The 22,162-nt window shown below is 52.9% G+C and overlaps 11 protein-coding genes across 11 annotated transcripts; 9 read left to right on the top strand and 2 right to left on the bottom strand.

Moving 5' to 3' along the window:
• Positions 1-340: 340 nt before the first annotated feature.
• BP01DRAFT_380456 (NADP-dependent isocitrate dehydrogenase) lies at positions 341-2,210 on the top strand (the record flags this gene model as incomplete). Its single annotated transcript, XM_025577225.1, has 9 exons — positions 341-403; positions 461-571; positions 646-681; positions 766-776; positions 841-874; positions 941-1,079; positions 1,144-1,180; positions 1,236-1,732; positions 1,786-2,210. The coding sequence occupies 9 exons, from the start codon at positions 341-343 to the stop codon at positions 2,208-2,210; spliced, it is 1,353 nt and encodes a 450-aa protein (XP_025433882.1).
• A 418-nt stretch (positions 2,211-2,628) lies between these two features.
• BP01DRAFT_335541 (uncharacterized protein) lies at positions 2,629-4,616 on the top strand. The gene is made up of 5 exons (XM_025573203.1): positions 2,629-3,144; positions 3,195-3,231; positions 3,383-3,450; positions 3,507-3,880; positions 3,943-4,616. The coding sequence occupies exons 1-5, from the start codon at positions 3,016-3,018 to the stop codon at positions 4,412-4,414; spliced, it is 1,080 nt and encodes a 359-aa protein (XP_025433881.1). The 5' UTR covers positions 2,629-3,015; the 3' UTR covers positions 4,415-4,616.
• BP01DRAFT_199844 (uncharacterized protein) lies at positions 4,570-5,136 on the top strand. The gene has a single exon (XM_025571021.1). The coding sequence runs from the start codon at positions 4,724-4,726 to the stop codon at positions 5,012-5,014; it is 291 nt and encodes a 96-aa protein (XP_025433880.1). The 5' UTR covers positions 4,570-4,723; the 3' UTR covers positions 5,015-5,136.
• Positions 5,137-5,386: 250 nt separating this feature from the next.
• Positions 5,387-6,477, top strand: BP01DRAFT_354418 (uncharacterized protein). Its single transcript, XM_025574416.1, has one exon. The coding sequence runs from the start codon at positions 5,507-5,509 to the stop codon at positions 6,230-6,232; it is 726 nt and encodes a 241-aa protein (XP_025433879.1). The 5' UTR covers positions 5,387-5,506; the 3' UTR covers positions 6,233-6,477.
• Positions 6,478-9,635: 3,158 nt separating this feature from the next.
• Positions 9,636-10,868, top strand: BP01DRAFT_291225 (protein kinase domain-containing protein; the record flags this gene model as incomplete). Its single annotated transcript, XM_025571640.1, has 1 exon — positions 9,636-10,868. One exon carries the CDS (start codon positions 9,636-9,638, stop codon positions 10,866-10,868), a length of 1,233 nt encoding a protein of 410 aa, XP_025433878.1.
• A 1,395-nt stretch (positions 10,869-12,263) lies between these two features.
• BP01DRAFT_414171 (uncharacterized protein) lies at positions 12,264-14,349 on the bottom strand (the record flags this gene model as incomplete). Its single annotated transcript, XM_025579042.1, has 2 exons — positions 14,080-14,349; positions 12,264-14,014 (listed from the first exon to the last, which is right to left on the bottom strand). The coding sequence occupies exons 1-2, from the start codon at positions 14,276-14,278 to the stop codon at positions 12,264-12,266; spliced, it is 1,950 nt and encodes a 649-aa protein (XP_025433877.1). The 5' UTR covers positions 14,279-14,349.
• Positions 14,350-14,620: 271 nt separating this feature from the next.
• On the top strand, positions 14,621-16,335 carry BP01DRAFT_290936 (putative endosome-associated ubiquitin isopeptidase (AmsH); the record flags this gene model as incomplete). The annotated part of the gene is made up of 2 exons (XM_025571626.1): positions 14,621-14,770; positions 14,833-16,335. The coding sequence occupies 2 exons, from the start codon at positions 14,621-14,623 to the stop codon at positions 16,333-16,335; spliced, it is 1,653 nt and encodes a 550-aa protein (XP_025433876.1).
• Positions 16,336-16,536: 201 nt separating this feature from the next.
• BP01DRAFT_372061 (alpha/beta fold hydrolase) lies at positions 16,537-17,444 on the top strand (the record flags this gene model as incomplete). The annotated part of the gene is made up of 2 exons (XM_025576712.1): positions 16,537-16,630; positions 16,699-17,444. The coding sequence occupies 2 exons, from the start codon at positions 16,537-16,539 to the stop codon at positions 17,442-17,444; spliced, it is 840 nt and encodes a 279-aa protein (XP_025433875.1).
• Positions 17,445-17,919: 475 nt separating this feature from the next.
• Positions 17,920-19,416, top strand: BP01DRAFT_354413 (transcription elongation factor DST1). Its single transcript, XM_025574415.1, has one exon. It carries the CDS (start codon positions 18,371-18,373, stop codon positions 19,274-19,276), a length of 906 nt encoding a protein of 301 aa, XP_025433874.1. The 5' UTR covers positions 17,920-18,370; the 3' UTR covers positions 19,277-19,416.
• Positions 19,417-19,570: 154 nt separating this feature from the next.
• Positions 19,571-20,247, top strand: BP01DRAFT_389781 (uncharacterized protein; the record flags this gene model as incomplete). The annotated part of the gene is made up of 1 exon (XM_025577945.1): positions 19,571-20,247. Exon 1 carries the CDS (start codon positions 19,762-19,764, stop codon positions 20,245-20,247), a length of 486 nt encoding a protein of 161 aa, XP_025433873.1. The 5' UTR covers positions 19,571-19,761.
• Positions 20,248-20,482: 235 nt separating this feature from the next.
• BP01DRAFT_372059 (putative pectin methylesterase) lies at positions 20,483-21,731 on the bottom strand (the record flags this gene model as incomplete). Its single annotated transcript, XM_025576711.1, has 2 exons — positions 20,483-21,046; positions 21,099-21,731. 2 exons carry the CDS (start codon positions 21,729-21,731, stop codon positions 20,483-20,485), a joined length of 1,197 nt encoding a protein of 398 aa, XP_025433872.1.
• Between the last annotated feature and the right edge of the window lie 431 nt (positions 21,732-22,162).

Below are 22,162 nucleotides of genomic sequence, written 5' to 3'. Positions count from 1 at the left end.
ACCGAATTGCTAATCCGTGTGGGCAGTTTCCCCGGTCCTCCGTCTTTGCCCACCCCTCCCCAGATATTCGGAACAATTTACTGCGATGTCGTCGTCTGTCCGGTTCACTTCCGCTTTGGCGCGCCGTCCCTTCGCCGCTGCTGTTGCCCCTCCTCTGTCGGCCCCTCGTCGCTTACTTTCTTCTACCTCTTCCTTTTCTTCTCCTACTTCTTCCCCTTCTTCCTCTCTTGCCTCTGCTCGCTCTCTCCGATCCATTGCTTCTGTCTCGCCTCGTGTCTCTACCACTGCTTCTCTCCGCTGGTCCGGTCTTTCTTCTATCAATTTGACTCAATCCCGCACCATGGCTACCGAATTCACCAAGATCAAGGTCAAGAACCCCGTCGTGGAGCTCGACGGTGATGAGGTATGTTGTTTCTCTGGTTTGATGAGCTGTGCATGGGATCTATGCACAACTTTATAGGCGGCTGTGGTACCTCTGCATCGGAAAGTAGTACGCCCTGTCATCATGGCGCACCTGAAAACGCGGGGCAACATAGCCGCGGCTGCATACTTCCCTGCGGCCAAGGACCAAGTTCTCCAATGATTCAGAGCATTGAAAACCCTCTGGATTGTAGATCGCTTGACATGTGCTAACAATGCTCCTAGATGACCCGTATCATCTGGAAGGAAATCAGAGAGAAGGTGAGTCTGCCTCGGCTAACGACGGGCTATGCTCTTACCCGTGATCTCCCGCACTTGCATGCTAACATGGACCCGCTTCTATAGTTGATCCTGCCGTAAGTGACGATCCCTCTCCGAGACAGAGGTATGCGGACAGTCCATTGAGACAATTGTGTCTAGTTACCTTGACATCGACCTCAAGTACTACGATCTCGTAGGTACCCCTCTGTGATTCAGTATAGGCAGCACCCGGTCATTGGAGGCTGACATTCGTGCGCAGGGTCTTGAGTACCGTGATCAGACCGACGACAAGGTTACCGTCGAGGCCGCCGAGGCTATCAAGAAGTATGGCGTCGGTGTCAAGTGCGCCACCATCACTCCCGATGAGGCCCGTGTTGAGGAATTCAAGCTGAAGAAGAGTATGTTGTGACTGTACCACTTGAGACTTCCGAACCGGTCTTGCTAATGCACCTTGTCCTGCAGTGTGGCTGTCCCCCAACGGCACCATCCGTAACATCCTGTAAGTCTGAGTCACAAAATAGCCCACTTGATACTTGGCATTAACAATTCCCCAGTGGCGGTACCGTGTTCCGTGAGCCCATCATCATCCCCGCCATCCCTCGTCTTGTTCCCGGATGGACCAAGCCCATCATCATCGGCCGCCACGCTTTCGGTGACCAGTACCGTGCTACCGACCGCGTCATCCCCGGCCCCGGAAAGCTCGAGCTTGTCTACACCCCTGCCGGCGGTGAGGCCGAGACCATCAAGGTTTACGATTTCCAGGGCGGTGGTATTGCCCAGACCCAGTACAACACCGATGACTCCATCCGCGGATTCGCCCATGCCAGTTTCCAGATGGCCCTGCTCAAGGGTCTTCCCCTGTACATGAGCACTAAGAACACCATCCTGAAGAAGTACGATGGTCGTTTCAAGGACATCTTCCAGGAGATCTACGAGTCTACCTACCAGAAGGACTTCGAGGCCAAGAACATCTGGTACGAGCACCGTCTCATTGACGACATGGTCGCTCAGATGATCAAGAGCGAGGGTGGCTTCGTCATGGCTCTCAAGAGTGAGTTCTGCCGTTCTGGAATCCTTCGATACCGGGACTAACGAGATTGCTAGACTACGATGGTGATGTTCAGTCCGACATTGTCGCTCAGGGCTTCGGCTCCCTTGGTCTGATGACCTCTACTCTGGCCACCCCTACCGGTGAGGCTTTCGAGTCTGAGGCTGCTCACGGTACTGTCACTCGCCACTACCGCGAGCACCAGAAGGGCCGTGAGACTTCCACCAACCCCATTGCCTCTATCTTCGCCTGGACTCGCGGTCTGATCCAGCGTGGCAAGGTCGACGAGACCCCCGAGGTTGTAGCCTTTGCTGAGGAGCTCGAGAAGGCCTGCATTGACGTTGTCAACGAGGAGGGTATCATGACCAAGGACTTGGCTCTGGCCTGTGGCCGCAAGGAGCGCGAGGCCTGGGTTACCACCCGCGAGTACATGGCTGCCGTTGAGCGCCGCCTCAAGTCTAACCTCAAGGCTCGCCTGTAAACTCTTTTCTTTTTCGTCTTGCATCATTTTTGGACATTGTTTAGCGTGCGGCTTATAAGGCTGGTTTGTGATTTCTAGTTTTTTGGAACGAAAGACGACATACCATGGTGACCATATTGTACAGTTCTTGGCTAGGAAGGGACGATTGTTCGAGACCCCTGATCCGAATGCAAGATCAATGATGTATAACATCTATTTCATCTGGATTTATTCTTGGGCCTATGTATAGGCTCTGTCTCCGCGTTGTTCCTACACTTCCCATGTGTTATGATGAAAAATATGTACATGCCAATCCGATGAATGGAATATGCCTGCTGACAACCATAATATTCTGAAAATTCTGCCCTCTTCTTGAAAAATTTGGGGTAGCATTCTGCTAAGCCAAACCTACCAAGCAATAAGCCCTCTGTTGGCCGGACTGGGCAAATCTGGTGATGACCGCCTGCCGAACCGTGGGTAACACCAAGCGGGACTGGAGCGACTCTTCGCTGTTCTAGTTTCCCCGCCAGGCCTTGACGCAAGTGAATGTTGCTACATTCATGTATCTACCCCTCCTGCTAATGTGGGAGCTTGCCACCATCAAGATGTCTAAATTTCGGGGTTTTCAACCATTTCACCTGTTCCTGCACAACTACACTCCATCCCAGACACCACACTCATAGGTGTGATTGCGATCACAGCGATATTATCCTAAGTAGGCCCACGCCCAACGCACGACAACCACGCCGACTGCTCCGGGCGACGACGGAGAGGGACTGGGTGCTGGTGCTCGCCGTGATCGCCCGCCCGATTACCAAGCGACACCATGTATACCGTGCCAATTGCGATCATCTTCCTCACCTTGACATGCCTTTTGGTTGCGTTGCGTGTATTTACGCGACTGCGTGTGGTGCAGAAACCGGGCTGTGATGATCTCCTTATCGTTCTTGCGCTGGTTCGTATTTCTGTGTCCCTCTTACAGCCTCAGCTGATGAGAATTTATAGTTGGCAGACATTGCGTTCTTCGTCTTCTTGGTTTTTGGTAAGACTATCTTTCCTAGGTCGTTTTCAGTGGACCCCGTCGTTCCAATAGCATCGTTCGTTTTCACTGATATCTGTTGTTCTCGCTGGCATCTGTCGTTTTACGATGTCTGTCATTTCTACCGGCAGACCAGAGACTAATTTCGATACAGAGATTCGAAACGGCTTAGCAAAGAACCAGAAACTCCTCAGCCCACAGGTTGTACGCAATCAACTCATGGTAACACACGCCTTTCTTGAAATCAGCTTAAGCGCTATTCTGACCACCAAGAACAGGCTCTCTACATTACGATCCCGCTCTACAACCTCTCTCTCACCTTGACGAAATTGTCGCTCGTATTTCTGTATAAACGTCTCTTTCCAACGAAGTACTATCAGATCATCCTCGCAATCACATTATTTTTCGTCGTCACCACCGGCCTGTGGATGATTTTCAGTGCGGTCTTTTTCTGCATTCCCGTTCACGCATTCTGGGACACGTCGATGCCTCGCACCTGCCTCTCGGAGGCCGTCGTTTGGTGTCTGAACGCCGCGTTTCAGATCTCTACGGACCTGCTTCTCGTCGTTCTCCCGATGCCCTTGGTTATACGGTTGCAAATTCCGAAGCGGCAGAAGGTGGCACTTATCTTCATCTTTGCGCTGGGATTCTTGTGCGTCTACACCTATATATATTTGTTGATCGTGTTTCACGTAGCTAATTCCTAGTGTATAGTGTGTGCGCAATGAGTATAATCCGGCTCACTACGATTATCAGACTCGTCAAAACACAGGACTTCACAGAGGGCAACGGCCTGGCCGCGACATGGTCTTTCATCGAATGCAACGTCGCCATTATCTGTGCCTGTCTGCAGCCCCTTCGCCCGTTCATCATCCGCTTCTTCCCCCGCCTGATGCCCTCTCGCGTGCGCTCCGACCATCCGCGCGAGAAGCACTCAGGTCCCAGCGGGGGCGCCAGTACGGTCGGCTACCACGGAAACCCATTCGGTCCGACCAGCACAAGCTACGTCACCAGCGTCGCGGGCACGTTTTCCCTGGACAGTCTGAGCTTGGGGGATGCTCAGCATAATCATTCTGCTGGGACAGCGAATGGAATCCAGGTTGTGCAGGAGTTGCGGTGGGATTCTTATTCTGCCGAGGCGCGGCGGAAGTCGGTGCAGTCCGGCGATTCGTCTACCGGCGTCTGAGATGCGGTGGTTGAGAGGTTTTGGAGTGTTTTGACTTTTCTGATGATACCAATTTCTCCCAATGTTGGGTTGCTATCGGGTTTGGTAGTGGAGATCTCGACTATGTGTCGCTGTGACATCTGAACTTGAATTCGAAAGTAAGAGATGATTTACGGGGATGTGCGAGATAATTGCAGTCAGAGGTGGTTGGTTTTGGCGCCGTTGGGTTGGGTTAATGACTTTACTATGTCATGGCTCTCTGCTTCGCAGCATCTTGGCTAGTTCTGCTGTAGTTGGATCCGAGATATCCTCAACCGCCTATGTTTTATCATGGTGAACAGCGATAGCGCTAGCTTTTTTTACATCTGCTCAATCAACACATTAGCCTGCAGATCACGCCAACTGCACAGCCTCAGGCATTTCAGGACAGTTACCTCAGCAAAGGCAAGTTCAGGACATCTACGAACTAGGGTGAATTGTAGACACAATCCGAATGCACGATGCGGGTATCGTTTCACGGAAGAAAATAAATCAGGTAGAAGAGCCCGTTCACCCCCTCGACAAGATCACCAGTCCTGCTCCTTTCGCTTTAGTCTCGGTAAAATAAGAGTTTGCCGCTAACTAATGCAAGGATGTAAAACAATGTAGGATGGAGGTATCCGACGGTCCCTGGCGCACTCGTCTCTTATTAAGATCCGCGTGGTCTAGATCTAAATCGAGTATGGTTGGTTTACCTTTTGCCGATTGAGGCTTAAGATGAAGAGGGGTGAGGAAAAAAGGATTGTTAGCCCAGCAACCGCAGTGTGGTGACGTGATGCCAATTGATCGACAGCTTTATACTTCACGATCCCATCGAATGAGAAGGCTTGGATGACTCTCCCCGGTCCGGTTTGCCGATCACTGAGGCGGTGAGCCAGCTATTTAGCTGTTCTTCCGTACCTTTTATCGCGACTCTTAGTAACGTTATCGATCTAACTACTTACATCCTCAACACAGATATTCACCTCCTCCACGCCAAGATTTGATCAAGTATAACCTCACTCACGAGTCCTATGCCATAGCCGCCCCCCTCCCCCCAACCCCATTCGATTCTCCCCCCAGATCCACCCCAAAATGTCCTCAGAACCAGTCCTCCGCATAACCAGCTCCATCCAAATCAACGCCCCCCTCGACGCCGTCTGGGCCGCGCTGACTGACACCTCCACCTGGTGCAACTGGAATCGCTTCGTGCCCGGCGTGACGATCCGCGAGCAGCCCACCACTACAGATAACTATACTGAAACACCTGCTGCTACAACCACCCCTACCATCATCCAAAACGAAACCCTCAGAAAGAACACCCGCCTAACCTTCCACGTCAACATGCACCCTTCCACCACAACCTCCGCCACCGAATCCCTCCAAAAAGTTGATAATCATGTTGGTTTGGTTGTCACGGAGTGCATTCCCCCTTCTCCTTCTCCCCCTTCTTCCGCTGCTTCCGCTGCACCCTCCTCCTCCTCCAACTCAGTAGCAGAATCAACTCCAACCCCCCGTACAGCAAGAATCACCTGGGCAAACGACCCAAGCTTCCAGGGACGGGTGATGGCGTCGCTGCTTTCGGCGGAGAGGACACATGAGCTTGTGGAGAGGGTGGAAGTGGTTTCAACACACCCGGAAGGGGAACAGCGGAGGGTGGTGACGGAGGTGACGAATTGGGAGGTGCAGGGCGGGGTGTTGGCGTATGTGGTGAAGTGGATGTTTGGGGGGAGGTTGGAGGAGAATTTTGGGATTTGGGTGAAGGATCTAAGGGATTTTGTTGAACAAGCGGGAGGAGAGGGTAGAGGGGGCAGTGGTTGATGGGTGATTGTTGTTAGGGAGGTAGGTAGGTATTTAGAACGAAGAGGGGAATACTGTGTATACTACATATCTGGTAGGTGAAAGGTTGGGGATGTTTGATTTGTGGGTAAGTACAGTATGTACTGTATGTATATGGCCCTCACGTGTATGTGGTTGTGTGAACGTAGATTTTTGTTAGCATTTAGCAATTAGCAGTACTGTGGTAGGAGGTGTACTACTAGTAGTATATGTGGAAAGGTCAAGCATGGAAAACTTTTGCTTGTTGCTTGTGGCTTAAGCTTGTATAAGTTACTCAATGTCAGTCAGTGACATCACAAAGGAACTGGCGGGATCGGCTAAAATAACCCCCCAGACCGTCGTCGCCGACCACAAGGCCGAGTTCGCCTCTTATGCGGAGCACTTCGACGCCTGGTCCGAGCAGACCAGTGGCACGCATCAGTTGATGGCGTGGATGGCGCTTGAGAGTCGGAGGGCTTCGGCGCTAACTTGCAGCACTATAATCCTAGCATCGATGATAATTGAAGGTCGCCAGTACCTTCCAGCTCCCTGCGCTGTGGAAGCTCAGGGCGCAGTTGGTGTTTGGCGTGCCGGAGGGTGAGCCGCCGCCGCCGGAGGAGAAGAAGCCCTTGGAGGAGCTGATTCGCGTGGTGGGACAGGATAGTAGTGATTGAGGGGGTTAAGGATAGAGGGGAAGAAGGTAGATCACGATGACTCGACAGAGTAATAGATCTATTTTTGGCCGGTCGAGGCGGGGTATGAGGGCTTATCTGGTGTACATATATATCGTAGTGACGGCAGGTCAACCAAAGACTTGATTAGTTGAAACACAGTCCAAGGCTGATGACGGACGATCAGGAATGCCAGTGATTTGATAGTCAAAAGCCCAATACGCACTGTACCTCCTACCGAAGGCTATCGCAACCTGGGGTTGGCGACCGTTGGCCTTGGCATGGGGCTGTGTACCCATAGATCTGGATATTCAATGCCACTCTTGTTGAGTCCGGACGGCGAAAAGGCGAAAGCACAACTAAGCAATTGTACCCCGGACCGGCGCGCGCGATTCGCCATCGTAATTGCTTGTTGCTCTATCCCTGCCGCGCCAAAGGCCACGAATCCCCCCCGAGACGACATATTGTCAGGTGATCCGAGGCTCTGACTTACGTACCCCTGTGTAGGAACGTCCTCGGGGACAGGAACAATATTAATTGATTTCTGGGCATCTGGGTGGAATACTCGAGGTACAGTACGTGTGAAGCCTGATGAATCCCTCGATCTCGCGAGGTGGACCGGTGGATACGACTCTATGGAGGACATGAATCACTCCGGGCCAGGTCGTTCTTTAAACCCACTGTTTCTCATGACCCAGAGACCGAATCCGCCCTACCTACCGTGTTAGGAAGAGCGGGTGGAGCGCGTGTGATGGCGGCCAATTTCCATGAGTCCATGGCAGATGAAGACCCACGTGGGGGTGGAGATTGGCTGTCGAAGGCGACCACCAGCGGACAGGCCTCGAACGGGGATATGGGTCAGACGGTCGCAAGGAGATACTGGATAGGTGGGGGGGAGGAGGGAAGGGGGGGAAGAGCTATTATTTGTTTCGAACTCTCATGCTCATTTTTATTAGCATACGACTGCCGGGGAAGGCAGCGTGCAGATGCGCGGTAGGGACGGGGAAATTGGATGGTCTGCAGCCGAAGGGGCAGCATGCAGAGAGAGGATGGAGCAGTCGGAGGTCGATGCGCAGGCCGGGGCGTCGAGATAAGATCCCTGGGCTGGGCCGAATGGAAACAAGCAAGCGCTGAGGCTGGCCGGCACTAGTAACGATACTATTGGAACAAGTCGTTCAACCTGATGCTTTCTGGCCTTCTCCTGTCAGGCGGGCTTTTGGTCTGCTTTTATGTCACAACGTAAACTAGGTCGATTAGCGCGATTTCGCCAGTTGCGAGGTGTTCGTCATGGTGTCTGCAGTGGAGAATCAGAGAGTTGGGATCAGCAACAGATGAATAATAGAAAAGCGAAGCATGAAGGAAGGGAGGAAGAAGATTTGACAGCCGTTCGGAGTGGAGTTTGAGAGAGAGAGAGAGAGAGACTCTGCTGCACCGCACGAACTGCACCAAATACACGCGGATTGCCCAATCCAGCCAACCGGAGGCAAGGCTCTAGTCTTGTTTTGGTATAGTGTCCGTACTGACAGCTGGAAATGGCTTAGTGTCGACCGTCTCCGGTCTTCTCCCTGTCTTTCTTCGGTCCATTTCGGTCATCTTCCCTTCCTTACGGCCATTTCCGTTGGCCTCCAGGTACAAATGAGGTACAGCCTCGTATTCTGAGCATGATAAGGAACAATCCATCCTATTGAGTGGAGTAGTGCATTGAAGATGCGAGTTGAAGAATAGAAGAAGCGAGAAAAAGTCGAGTAGTCATCCCGAGTAACACAAATGCTCTGCAACTGCGAAGACAGAAAGAAGAAGATTAAAAGAGAGAAAAAAAAAAGAAAAAAGCAAAAAAAAAGAAAATTAAACAATTCAAAAATCAATTAAGAAAAAGAGCCATGTGCGGAGCCGGACCCTCTCTCTTTTTCTCTCTCTCTCTCTCTTTCGAGCTATGGCTTTATTAAACTACTGTGTACGGAGTACTCCATACTACTAGCCAGGTGGTACTCCGTAGATTAGCTGGACTGTCCATGCGACGGTAACTTGACAGTAGCAATCGAAGGGACGCGCGGTGACTCTATGCTAGTCTATGGTTCTGCCATCTCAATTAAGCTCCTTCTCTCCCCAATGAACCCCCCTCCCCCCCGTCGATCCTCTGTTTCTCAATCAATGGATGGATCCTTTCTTTAACCTCCCCCATTTTCCGTTGCAACAATCATAATTAATTCATTTTCGCTCTTGTGGTTTTTTTCGCCTCTTTTCTCCCTTTCTCTTTCGCCTCTTTTCTCGTCTCGATTTCCTCGTCCTTCATTCCCTTCAATGATGTCTATTCGGCTCACCACCTCTATTCAATCCTTGCAACAATCGATGCCAAAGTGACTCATTACGTGGAATTCTTCTTCCCGGGAATCATTCCAACGTCCTCCGTACTGCATTTGACTTTCCTTGGAGTCCGACGTCATCTCGACGAGATCGCCACCAGTCATCGTCCACCATTTCTATAGCACTGCAGCTACATATAACTTTCTCCATCCACCCCGTCTCTGCAGCATTTGCGGAACTGTACAATAGGCGGGTCTGCCTCTTATTCGCAACTATCGTTCTTCTCTCTCCATCCTATACACAGCCTACATATATACTTGACATCTTCATAACCTTCCTCATACGCGAGTTGCCGCTCTTGCCGGACTCGTCGCATCCGGCTTTGTTTTCTGATTTGCGACTCAGAAGAAAGACTCACAAGAACCACCACCATGGCGATCTCACACATGCCTGTTCGGCTTTCTGTACGCACTCAGAATGAGGGTGCTCAGACTCCTTGCTCGACCGTGCTGCCTGGCCTTACTCCGCCCGTGACCCCCACTGTCGACGATGACAGTCTCTCTGGCAGCGAGGTTACCGTACATTCCAACTCCTCCAGCCCCCTTCTCTCCCCGGTGGATGCAAACCCGGAGGAATCGATCAAGGATGTCTCTGAGCCGAAACAATTCACCGACAATCTAGAGTATCAATATGATCCCAAGGGACGTCCGGTCGAATTTGGCCGTGGCGTCTGGAGCGTTGTCTACAAAGCGTCCTCTTTTCCTGCCGTCAAATCGGGTCTTCTGACCCCTCCGAGTTCCCCAGCCTTCAAAGGCCGGGTGGTGGCTGTCAAGTCGCCTGTGAGACGGGATGCGCATTCCGTCCTTGATGCAGAAGCCCGCGCACTGACCCAAATCAGCCGCGTAGCAGGCGCGGAGCATCACATTGTACCCTTCCATGGGTACATTTCCGAGTCGCATTCCATTGTTATGTCCGCCGTTCCGCTCGCACTGTCGACCTACATTCAGGACAAGGCCGCCACTGCACAGAAGAATCGATCCACGCAGACCATGTTCGACCCGGTTTCAGGTATGGTCCAGTGGCGCGTCTTGGCTGAGAAGCTCATCGCCGGCCTCGCCTGGTTGCACCGGGGACCGCAAATGGTGCATGGTGATATCAAACCCCACAATATCCTACTGCGATTACGTTCACCCGGCGGCCAAGAGCTCGATTTGGACTCGGACTCGTTCCCTTACGAGCCGCTGTTTGCCGATTTTTCGTCTGCGCACCCGATTGCGAGCCCCTCCTCACCCGAACAGTGCATGGGCACAGCCCTAACCGCGCTGACGCCGCCATTCGCGGCTCCGGAATTACTCTGCGTCTCCTCCTTGACGTCACCGGACGTCGCGCCCACCCCCGAATCTGATGTTTTCTCTCTGGCCGTCAGTCTTCTTGCCGCGGCCACTGGCGATCTTCTTCTCTATCCCGGCGCCAGCAATTTGCAGCGCCTGGCCATGGCTCGCGAGGGTCATCGGGTGATCGACTTTGCCCGCTCGGGCCCTAATGGTTCGCGGGTTCCTCGCGCGGGAGTTGTCGAGCAGATTATTAAGCCTGCCATCGCCAAGGACCCGAGTCAGCGCGTCTACCCGGCTGACTGGCTGCATCTCGCTGAATCCGTTCATTGATGATGACATCCGCCTGCCAACTCAACATATCTCGGTCATTTCTTGATTTTTTCCGACCTTCCATCTTCTCACTTTTCCTTCATTTTCCCTTTGTCTCATCCTCCCCATTATATGGCTGGGTCCTTCTTATTCTACTTCTCTTTCTTCTGCCATACTTCTTTTCTCTCAAACCCCGCCGCCTTTTCTCCCCTTCCGGCTTTTCTGCGGCCCCGATCATTTTAATTCGTCCTTTCGCTTCGACCATACACATTATAAAAGATACCCTGTTTTTAGAAATTAGATCCGCGGGATCGACGAGACATTCTGATCCCGCGCATGTTGTGTTTTTTCTTCATCTTACATGTCTGTCTTTCTCATGTCGCATGAACTTGGTCACTAGAACCTCAACTTCATCATTCGCTGATATGTATTATCAACTTTCTATATTTTATTTCATCTCTTACTGAAATGACTTTTCCTCTCAACGAGGGGGCTTTATATACTCTTTTCTCTATTTCCAATTCTAATGGTCTAACTCTATGAAGTCTCACGACGTTATTGGTATATCAAACCAGTTCTCTTAATGTGAACTTTTCTTTCACCAGTGTAAACCTGCAGAGCTTGCCGCAGTACGTTATCTGCAGATTCTGAAATCGTAGGCTCATCGTAGATTAAGGGCCCATGTAGATATTTCCCTCGTGCGTACAACAGTGGGATACCCGTCGTGAGGTTGGTGGCCCGCCCGTCTTGCATGCTCTCCCTGCATAGTGAACTCTCAAATAAGCTCACACGGGGACAGTTGGAGGCGCGTCGTTCAGTAGTGGATCGTCAAGCCGCTCTCGTGAAATCATTGAGACTACAAGGCACAAACCCTCACGACAGATCCTTCGTCAGTGCGGAGGACAAACACAACCGCAAGCGTCTCTAAGAAGACTGGAGAGAAGCTTCCGACGGCCAAATGAAGGCCGAAACGATAACTTCTCAAAGTAGACTGGGGAGATTTCCGGTAGTCAGATCAAAGTCGCAATGATCAAAGTGGTGAGCGGAAATATGAGTGGAGATTGTCTCTTGTCCATGGAGTGAGAATCCGTAGGTATGATATGTCAGGTGGCTGGGTAGATCACCCGGAGGTATGCCGTAGTGAACGCCGGGGAAGGTGGTGGGGGTAGGGGGGTGGCCGCCACATGTATGAATCTGGCAGTTCATCCCTCTTCGTTGCGGCGGCAGATGGTGGCATTGCATAGTACCTGCTTGATGCTGTGAACGAAACCTTCACAGGAAGAGCTAGCCGCTGCGCTCGACGGCTGATTGACGTTCGATTCGCCTGTCAATTTTCTTTCCTTTCTTTTGAGATTCTTGGTCTCCTTCTGTCTTTGGTCTTGCTAGCCGATACGGTGGCTAAGAGTGCAGCAGGGCTTAGTGTAACCTTTTATGGGATTCAAGGTCGGAACCAACACGTGCTACTGTTAGTGTGGCGCCAAGGGCTCGATTGAGTTGCGTGATCGACGGACGCTGCTCGTAAGTCGCATAAGCAATACAAATATCCCACAAAACTGAGCAGGAGACGCCCTGCATGCGGACATCTGTGAGGTCGTAGTCAAGATTCTCCTGATAGCACACGGCGGGGTCGGGCTCGGTGGTAGTGGCGCCGCCGCCGCCGGGGTTTGCGGCGGGGATGACGGTCTTGGGCAGGGAGTCAAAGTCGGGCTTTGGAGTGCGTACTGCGTGCTGCGCCAGGCTGGGGATGGCGCGCACGCAGTCGTTGGTCGATCGGCCGGGGAAGATCAATGATAGCATCTCATCGAAGGTGAGCTCTTTCCGGCCGCGATATTGGGCAAGACTGAATGCTTCAAACAAGTCGAAGGCCTCCTTGCGTGCGTCGATGTCTAGGGAGTAGTACTTTTCCGCCACGGGGGAGTTCGAGTCCGGTTCAAAGTAGACTATGCTGCACTTGTCCCCCCGTGGGTATGTTTCATGGGTTTCGATGAGGAGCGGTTCAAAGGGCCGGCGATCCCAGGAAAGTACAGCCGGCATGTCATTGAAAGGCCGGCAGCGGATGTCATCATGCATAGACCGCACCTGAGGCGTGTGTTTCGTCTGAAGTTTGTCAATATCGTCGTCAATGGCTTGCTTCAAGGTAGCCATCTCCGAAACGAGCGGCTCCAGGTCCGCACGGGTGGTGGTTGCGCGAGCGGCTAGACGGGCCACACTCTTGCTCAATTCATCAACCTGCACATACTTCCTGGTTATCTGTGACTTGAGGCTTGCTTCGCCGTTGTCAATGTTGATCCGAGTGATGGCGCGGCCGCGAGCCAGCGAGGCTTCACGATAACCGGCTTCGTCGGGCGACATGTTATCAGGCTTTTGGATTGTCTCGAGCAGACTTGAATGAAGATCGGTCAAGATGCGAGGCTCGTAAGGAGCCAACTTGTGGGGAAAGCGACCAAGGTGACCAACATCTGGGGCAGTAACTAAAGGAGGGAAATCACGGCCAGGAATAGGCGCAAAGCCCCTTGCCGATGCTTCTTCGGTAACACGGCGACGTTCGTCCTTAACGTAAGTGAAACCTTTGACGTGAACCCAATAGTTATCTTCGCGGTGTGTAGCAACCTCGATGTTGTGCAGAGCGACGCTCTCAGTAAAGAGGGCGCATCGTTTGCGCTGGCCGGCATCGCGGGGGACCATGGATTTAGCATCCTCCTGAGGCAGCGTAGCCAACAGACGAACAGCTCCGTATGTATGAAAGCCTACTTGCCGCAGGCATTCTTCCATAAATCTAGACACAAATCGGCTTCCAGTCTTGTGATCCCTCTTCGTGACTGGGCTCGGCAAGTTGGCGAGCACCAGCAAGGTATCATTACGGGGTAGTGGGCCGCTATTATCAATATTCTCAGGTCCCTGCTCCGGGAAGTGTTCTGACAGAAACTTGTCCCAGAAAATAATATCATAGGGATTTGTCTCGACCACTTTGTAGCACTCCCGGCCCTTGGCTATTGGGTCCAGGAATTGACCCCAGAGCTTTAAGTCGGGCTCCAGCATGACATGCCGACGCGGACGGAGGAATTCATTGAGTTGCGAAGAGAAAAGCCCAGGACCTGGCCATAGATCGAGAATATCCATTGGCGCATTGCGACGGAGAAAAGGTGCGATGCGCTGCAGAATATGATCTAAGAGAACATCTATGATTAGGGTCGATGCAATCATATGATGGGTTGTAATAGACGCAACTAACCACCAAGCTCTGGACTGACTATGTTTGCTTCCTTTATGAAGCTTTTCACCCTTCCTTTTCCCTTTAAGCAATCCGCAAGAATCTGCGTCACAGGATACCTAGAGTCGGCGCCCCATCGCACCTGAGATTCCTTGTGTCTGCTCGCACGTGCTGCGGCCTCCCTCACCGATTTCATCATACGAGGGCCTAATTTCGCCATCTGTGAGATCTTCCGACGCGATCATCACCTGATGAACGGTATGAAATGCTGGTGGCGATGGTAATGGGTTGCGTGAAGCGGAGGCCAAAAGGAGAAAAAGATTTGGGGAAGTTTTATGGCGGCGGCAGTTCTGCTCACCGAAGATCTTATCTCTCCTCTTTCACCTCCGCCGGCCGGCCTCTTGTTCTCCTTCTTCCGCATTTCTATCACCCTGTCGTCTTTCATTTCATGGGGAGAAATCTCGAAGAAGTATGAAAAACAACATTAAAGCTACTCATCAAGGTTCAACTGTGCATAGTCCCTCGCTCATCGCTTTGCTTGAAGGGTAGACGACCGGTCATGATGGCCGCCCACCTACCCCCAACAGCCGGTGCGGGGGCCTCCCCTCCACAGAGCGTCGAGTCTATCACTCGTTTGGCGCAGGATTATGAATACAACCCTTCCGTTCCTCTACGGTACTGGCTGCGCACGGCCTCAACACTCATCCGAGAGGTACGTACGGTACTAGCTTGACTATGCTGGCGAGAAACTGACCCAGACACCCTTCCCGGCAGGCCCGTATCTACGAACAAGAACAACACGAAGAACAAGCCTACCTACTTCTGTTCCGACATGCTCAGCTCGTGCTGGTCAACCTAGCTGAACATCCGGAGGCCAAAGATGAGAAAAATCGCAAAGCTTTGGTGGAGGCTGAGAAGGAGGTGAAACGAAACCTGAAGGTCCTTGAGACTCTCAAGCCCCGCATCACCAAGCGCTACGAACGCTACACCCAGTTGATGCGCGAAAGACAACAACGCGCCTCCGCCACAGCCAATTCTACACCTCTGGGAATTCACCGGCAACAGCCTCAAGATCCTGCGCTAGCCGGAGTCGCAAAACCGTTGGAGGCTGGGGAGAATCGCGACCTGGCCGTGAAGCTGGCTCGTACGGAGATCAGTCGCAGAGCTACGGTTCGCAAGGCAATTCGTCAAGCTGGTATCTCTCCAGAAGAGGAGCAAACTCGCCGTGCAGCAGGGGTCTGGGGCGACTGGGAGCATGCTCTGCGGAAGGATGCCGATGATGATTTGAGCCAGCGCATTCACAATGTGCGACTAAGGATGGATGGTGGTCTGCAGGCGGACCTTCGTGCACCGAATAACATAAAACACACACCTGCATCCCATCCGGCCGCGCCTGGCAGCAGCACAACCTACAAGTACCCAAGTGTTCCTCGTCAGAGGCCTCTAGATACTGTTTCAACATCAGCTCAAAACGAGCTGCATGGACTCTTTACGCCCGCTCCGGTAGTTCCTGCACTGCCGCCTAAAGAACTGCCGCAAGACACTCAGCTTGAAAGACCACCTCAACCGCCTCGTCCAGACAAGCTCTCCCTGCTATCCACGCCAGCTCTATTGCCAACAGTTCCTGCAAAGGTACGACCAACCCCTGACAGCGAAACACGCACGGACCTAGATCCTTCCAGCTTTACGTTCAAGCCGTCCGCTTACCTGGAGAATGGCACGCCACTACGGACTCTATTCCTCCCGCCTGAGCTACGAACACACTTCCTCTCTTTGGCCGCACCCAATACACAACGCAACCTAGAAACGTGTGGGATACTATGCGGCACATTGATCTCAAATGCACTTTTCGTATCGCGACTCCTGATTCCGGAGCAGACTGCCACGTCAGATACGTGCGAAACAGTAAACGAGACAGCCATCTTCGATTACTGTGATTCGGAAGACCTGATGGTGCTGGGCTGGATTCACACGCACCCGACGCAGACATGTTTTATGAGCTCACGCGATCTACACACTCACTGCGGATATCAGGTAATGCTCCCGGAGAGCATTGCCATCGTATGCGCACCGAGCAAGATGCCAGACTGGGGTGTTTTTCGATTGACGGACCCGCCTGGCTTGAAGACGGTGCTCAATTGCACGCAGCCGGGCCTATTTCATCCACATGGAGAAGCAAATATATATACCGATGCTCTTCGCCCAGGGCATGTATTTGAGGCCAAGGGCCTGGAGTTTGAGACTGTCGATCTCCGTCCCAATGGGTCCAGCTTTTAGTATGCATCATCTAGCGATTAAGCCTACAACGAAGAAGTTTGAGCTTTAGAGATACATTGTTCAGTGTGATTTGGTTGGCTGCCGACCGTCGGCCTGTAAGATCGAGACTTGGCCAATTTAGCGCCTTGATTCCGTCCCAGCATAATTGTCGTTACCGCCTTGCTCTGCATCGACTCCGACACAAGAGCAGCTAAATTTGCAATGTCCTCGTTGGATTTACGCAAGGGTACTTTTATCTCGATAGGGACGCACCGCCTGCTCGCCACGGTCAGTGGTGTTGATCGATCTACTGACAGTCCCTTGGTGATCTTCATCTCTGGCGCAGGGGAGTGGCTTCGTCCTACTGCGCTGTCGCACGTCGAGTGGGCACCTTTGCGACGATTCTGCTCTACCACCGGACTGGACTGGGTCGCAGCGAAGATGCCCCAGACCCGATGATCCATCGTGCCACTACGGCTGCCCAAGAACTGCAAATCTTACTTACTCAAGCACACCTGTCGCCTCCTTACCTTGTTGTCGGCCATTCCTATGGAGCGATCATAGCACGTGAATTCCTTCATCTATGTCCTCAAGCAGTGATCGGGATGGTTGTCGCGGATGGCTCCACGGAGCGACAACCTGAGCTCTTGCAAGATCCTGATCTCGACCTCGCTGCTGTACAAGGCGATTTGAGTTTTGCACGGGTGACTGGTTTGCGAACGAATGCGCAACTCACGCGCGATGAGTGGCGGGCGCGAGCAAGGGACATTGCCCGTGGGCGACGGACCCGGGCAGTGGAGGCCGGGGAGATGGTCGAGGTGTGTCAGACACTGGGCGCGAAAGAGCAGTATCGGCATCAGGCATTAGGGCAGAAGCCACTGTCGGTGGTCCGGTGTCGCGGGTCGCTCGACTACAGGAAGATCTACGAAGCGAGCGTGGCCGCGGGAAATGGCAGCGAGACGCAGCAAAAGGCATTTGAGCGCCTGTTCGAGCGCTGGGATGGAGTGGATCAAGCGATGCAAGAAGATCAGCTTCAATTGTCGAGTCAAAGCCGCCTGGTGTATTTGGAAGGTTGTGGGCATCATATCCATCTGCTGCGACCGGAGGTAATTGCTGAAGAAGTGCGATGAGTGACGGAAAGAGTCTTATCAGACAGGGGTTGAATACAGGATTGCTGTGCGTTTGGCGAGATGATGAGCGAGATGATGAGGTGATGGTGATGGTGGAGTGGAGATGTCATGCTGATGAGAACAACCGGATTTGCTCGAGATTTGACAGAATATTCACTATAGCGCGGGCGCATCAGTAGAATCGTAGATTCCAGCTGTCACATCTTGCTTCCACATCCATTACACTCATCTCTGAAGAAAGGAAAGATAATGACTATTCACTACTCTTGCTTGCCGACGCCGACAGTTGAAATCCACTAATCCTGATCGGGCATCCCCAGGCTTGGCATTGCTTGTCGCATTTCATCTTCTCTTCTTCTCTCTTCTTCTTCTCCCTCATCTTCCGCAATACTCTTTCCCTTCTCTCTTCTTCCTTTCTCCATCCGACGCTGATTTTCCGCGTTGGATCATACTTTGTTCTCGTCCGGTCGCAAGATTCTGGCGCTTCCTATCCAGAAATCTGTCTGCCCGCATCGCTCAAGTTGCTTCCCTGTAGCTGGTTGAGTCCCGCTTCGTGCAACCGCGTGAGTGAGTCTCTTCCCTTCCTCTACGCCTCGATCCGTCCAGCATATAAGTGGCTCGCGCACTTCCGGGCTTCGTTCTGGTCGCATGTTATCTTCCAAGATAGCAGTGTGTAATTCCGGTGGCCCCCGCCGCATCTGCACGTGCTCCACTTCTTGGAGTGAATTGTGGCCTGGCACTACTGTCGTCTGACCGTAGCTGTTTGATGTCACGATGCCGTTGAAACATGCGATGCAGACTGAATACAATTCAAATCACCTAGTCTGGTCGCATTTACAAATAAGCCAAGTTCTATTACTGACTGGGAGGCCAGATCTACAGGCTTCTCCAATATCAGCTACAACACTTCACCATAACCACCCACCATGCCGTTGGAAGCGAAGGAAATCGAGCTTAAGGCCAAGGCCTTGACTAAGGCGGCCACCCAGAACGAGCCGGCCGCCAATATCGTCTCTCTGCTCAAAGAACTACAACAAGGCGTCAAAGCGACGGAGGATCTGCTGCGCTCGACGCGCGTGGGTATCATTGTCAACAAGTTCAAGCAGCACAAGGCGCCCGAGGTGGCCCGCCTGTCGAGCGAAATCGTATCGAAGTGGCGCAACGAAGTCAACAAGCAGAAGGCAGGCGCATCGCCCGGCCCTAGCCAGCGCTCGAGCAGTTCCCCCCGGCCCACGCCCAATGGCACCGCCGCCTCAACGCCCTCGGATAAGACATCGAAGCTATCCGTGCCGCCGGATAAACGCACGTGGAAGGCAGACGGGGTGGACGTGAACCAGACCTCCAACCGGATTCGCGACAGCTGCATCGGGCTGATGTACGACGGTCTGTGTTTCGGCTCGATGGAAGCGCCGCGCACGGTGCTGGCCAAGGCCTCCCAGGTGGAGACGGCGGCGTTCAGCGCCTTTGGGCCGGAGACCAAGGAACAGTACCGCACCAAGATCCGCAGTTTGTACCAAAACCTGAAGAACAAGTCGAACCCGATGCTGCGGGTGCGGGTGCTGAGCGGGGAGGTGACGGCGGAGCATTTTGTGAAGATGACGCACGACGAGCTGCGGTCGGCAGAGCAGCAGGAGCGCGACCGCAAGATCCAGAAGGAGAACATGGACAAGGCGATGGTGGCGCAGGCGGAGCGCAGTATTAGTACCAGTCTGCAGTGTGGAAAGTGTGGCCAGCGCAAGGTGACCTATACCGAGGCGCAGACGCGCAGTGCGGATGAACCGATGACCCTATTTTGTACTTGTATGAATTGTGGAAAATCATGGCGGCAGTAGCCGTTTCCTATGCCTATTTTTGGTGCATGTGTTTACCTGGGTGCATGTGTTTACTCTTGTTCTATATCTTATCTGCGACTGGAGGCGGCGTGGAGTTTTTATTTTCTGGTTGATCCAAAAACATGGATGTTTTTTCTTTTTACGATGTGGTTGACAGCTATTATGTCATCGTTCATAAGCAGCAACATAGACTGCACTGACAATAATGCACTATCAACGTCATTCACCTTTCATAGACTTGATCAGGGAGCACCATAACAATATGAGGTCCTCTTAACCCTGCAGCTGTAGTAATTGAGCTTGATTCATCTCATCCTATCGCAATTGAACATCATTGGACTTTCTTACTAAACCACCTACTAGCCACTCTATCTCAACCACTCTCTATCTCAACTGCTCTTATCTTGACCACCTCTATCCTTATTAAATCTCAACTGAATAATACTACTACACAGAGCACAAAACCCCCCGACACCCACCACAAAATGCCCCCCGAATCGGTATCAAAACTTCAGCAGATCCTCCAAAGAACCCACACCTTCCTAACCCACCTCACCACCCAAGCCCCCCTAACCCCAACACTCCTCTCGAACTTCAGCCCGGACATTCGCATCCACGAGCACGGGCTCCCCTCCCTTGCCCCGTTCCTGGGGAGGGATTACATCGGCCTCGACGCAGCGAAGGAGTACTTTGAGTGTATGGGCTCTCACCTCCGGTACGAGGAGATGCGGTTCGAGGAGGAGGCGGATTGGGTGGTGGATGTGGCGAGGGGGGTGGTGGTCGTGCGCGGCTGGGCGCGGTTTTTGGCACGGGGAAGTGGGCAGGGCTGGGAGGAGGGGTTTGTTTATCGGTTACGGTTGGGGGCAGTTCAGGAGCAGGATGTGGGGGAGGGGGAGGTGAAAGTGAAGGAGTATTTAGTTTGGGCGGATACGGGGGCGGCGTATTTGGCTTTGAGGGGGGAGTTAAAATGAGGGCAAGGAGGAGGGAAAGGAGGGAGAGAGGGTGTAGGGGGGTTTTTTGCACATGAGTGTGGCATGTTGCTGTTGGGATGAGGTTAAATGCGGAGGTTGATTTATATTGAGATGCGAGGGATTAATTATGTGGAGTGATCAACAATGGTATGCAAAGAGATGATCCGGAGATTTTGATGCACTCGTGTGAGACCAAGAAGCCATACTAAGCCCAGCTACCTTCCTACCTACCTACCTATCTACCACTGCTACGCGCGAGATCCCAGTCAATCCAAGCAACATTGCCCGCCTTACCCTCAGGAGTCAAAAACACCTTCTCCAACGAATCGTACCTCTCATACCCCTTCGCATCCAACAACACAGCAACCCCGCCCTCGATGCGGCCGGTGGCATTGAAGCCCGGCCCGTAGGCACGGTACTCCGCCATTAGCGTCTGGTTGGCCGCCCATCGGTCCTCCCAGTTAATGTATCCAGACGGCTCGATGCTGCCGTCTTCGTAGCTGTTCACAAAGATGGACCGGTGCAGGGAGTTCCAGGGCCGTCCCAGCGCACACTGGCCCTTGATCTCCGACACCAGGGAGGAGTTGGCGGCATGAACGGTTGAGTCCACGATGTACACGCCATAGTTATTCTCAAACGTCGTGTTGGTCCCCTTCCAGGCAGTCACGCCGCCACCGCACGACCTCAGGAGAATCGAGGACGATTGGATCCAGGCGGTGCCAAAGCCATACAGAAAGTCAGTTTGACCGGCAATGACGGACTCGTGGAAGTATGCGTTGCCGAGCTTGCCAATATAGACCTGGTGGGCAGCGTTAGTGGATTCATGTAACCAGTGTATGGCGAGCACGTACGGTGTCCTGGTAGGAGTAGAAGCCAGAGTAGTAGAAGCCTCCGTTGGCGCGACTGAAGCTGATTGCATGGGCAGGCCCGTCGCTGTACTCCGCCCACAGGTTGCGGAAGTCGATATTATACACCCGGAAATCGATGTTGCCAAACGGCGTGTCCGCAGGAACGGGATAACCCGTGGTACCCGACCCAGTCAGGCTGGCATCCAGAGTAGGCGCGACGATCAGCACACTGGAATAGACATTGTCCACCGACTGGCCTGTGTTGTCTTGGTTGGCAGCAGCCCAAGTGATGGTGACGCGATTGCGTGTGGGATCAGTAAGAGCGCTGCGATCGGGCTGTTGGCCCAGCAAAGTGACAGGACCCGGACGCGTAAGGTTAAGCTGCTCGTGGTAGGTTCCTGCGAGCACCAGGATCGTGTGAGAGGAATTGTCGTTGGGAAGGGAGGCGAATGCAGCCTGAATAGACGTGAATTGAGCAGCCGGATGAGAAGAGTTGGACACAATGATCGTGCCCTCAGGGCACTTCAAACTTGTCTGGCATGTCTCACGAGTAGCTGTCGACAGACGCGGCTGGAGAGCAGCTGAGTGCACAAGGAGCACGTGCAGGAGAAGTAGAAGACCGCGATAGAGAAGCATCGTGACTGGGGTGTTATCCCTGAATCTGCTGACCCCGGCGGTTCTCCTCACCGCATCTTATATGTGGAGGCGCAAATCCGGGGTTATAGAAAAGAGGGCGCCGTCAAGCTTCGGCGCCCCCTCTACCCCAGAGCACGGCTGGGGAAGACGGAGAAATCAGTCTGAGACGGACAATTGCATTCCGCCTGTCAGGGCGGCTTTGGGAATGGCGGCATGAGAGTCGAGCCTCGCGGTTGGTGGAGGAGCTGGTCTCCCGGATAGCGTGCAGAATGACGAGATTGAGTTGAGTGAAAATGAGCTCATAGACGCACACAGTCAATATCGGATATTGGTCGTTGCGGGAGAATCCTTAAGAGTGAGGGGAAGAGGCGGCGAGGCGGCTTATACAATGCGGGGTTATAGCCCCATCAGGCAATGGTCGATGATTCAGG

The sequence above is a fragment of the Aspergillus saccharolyticus genome (assembly GCF_003184585.1).
Source record: "Aspergillus saccharolyticus JOP 1030-1 unplaced genomic scaffold BP01scaffold_6, whole genome shotgun sequence".
Lineage (NCBI taxonomy): Eukaryota > Fungi > Ascomycota > Eurotiomycetes > Eurotiales > Aspergillaceae > Aspergillus > Aspergillus saccharolyticus.
The sequence above is the reverse complement of the archived record's forward strand: the minus strand, read 5'-3'. Positions and strand labels throughout refer to the sequence as shown.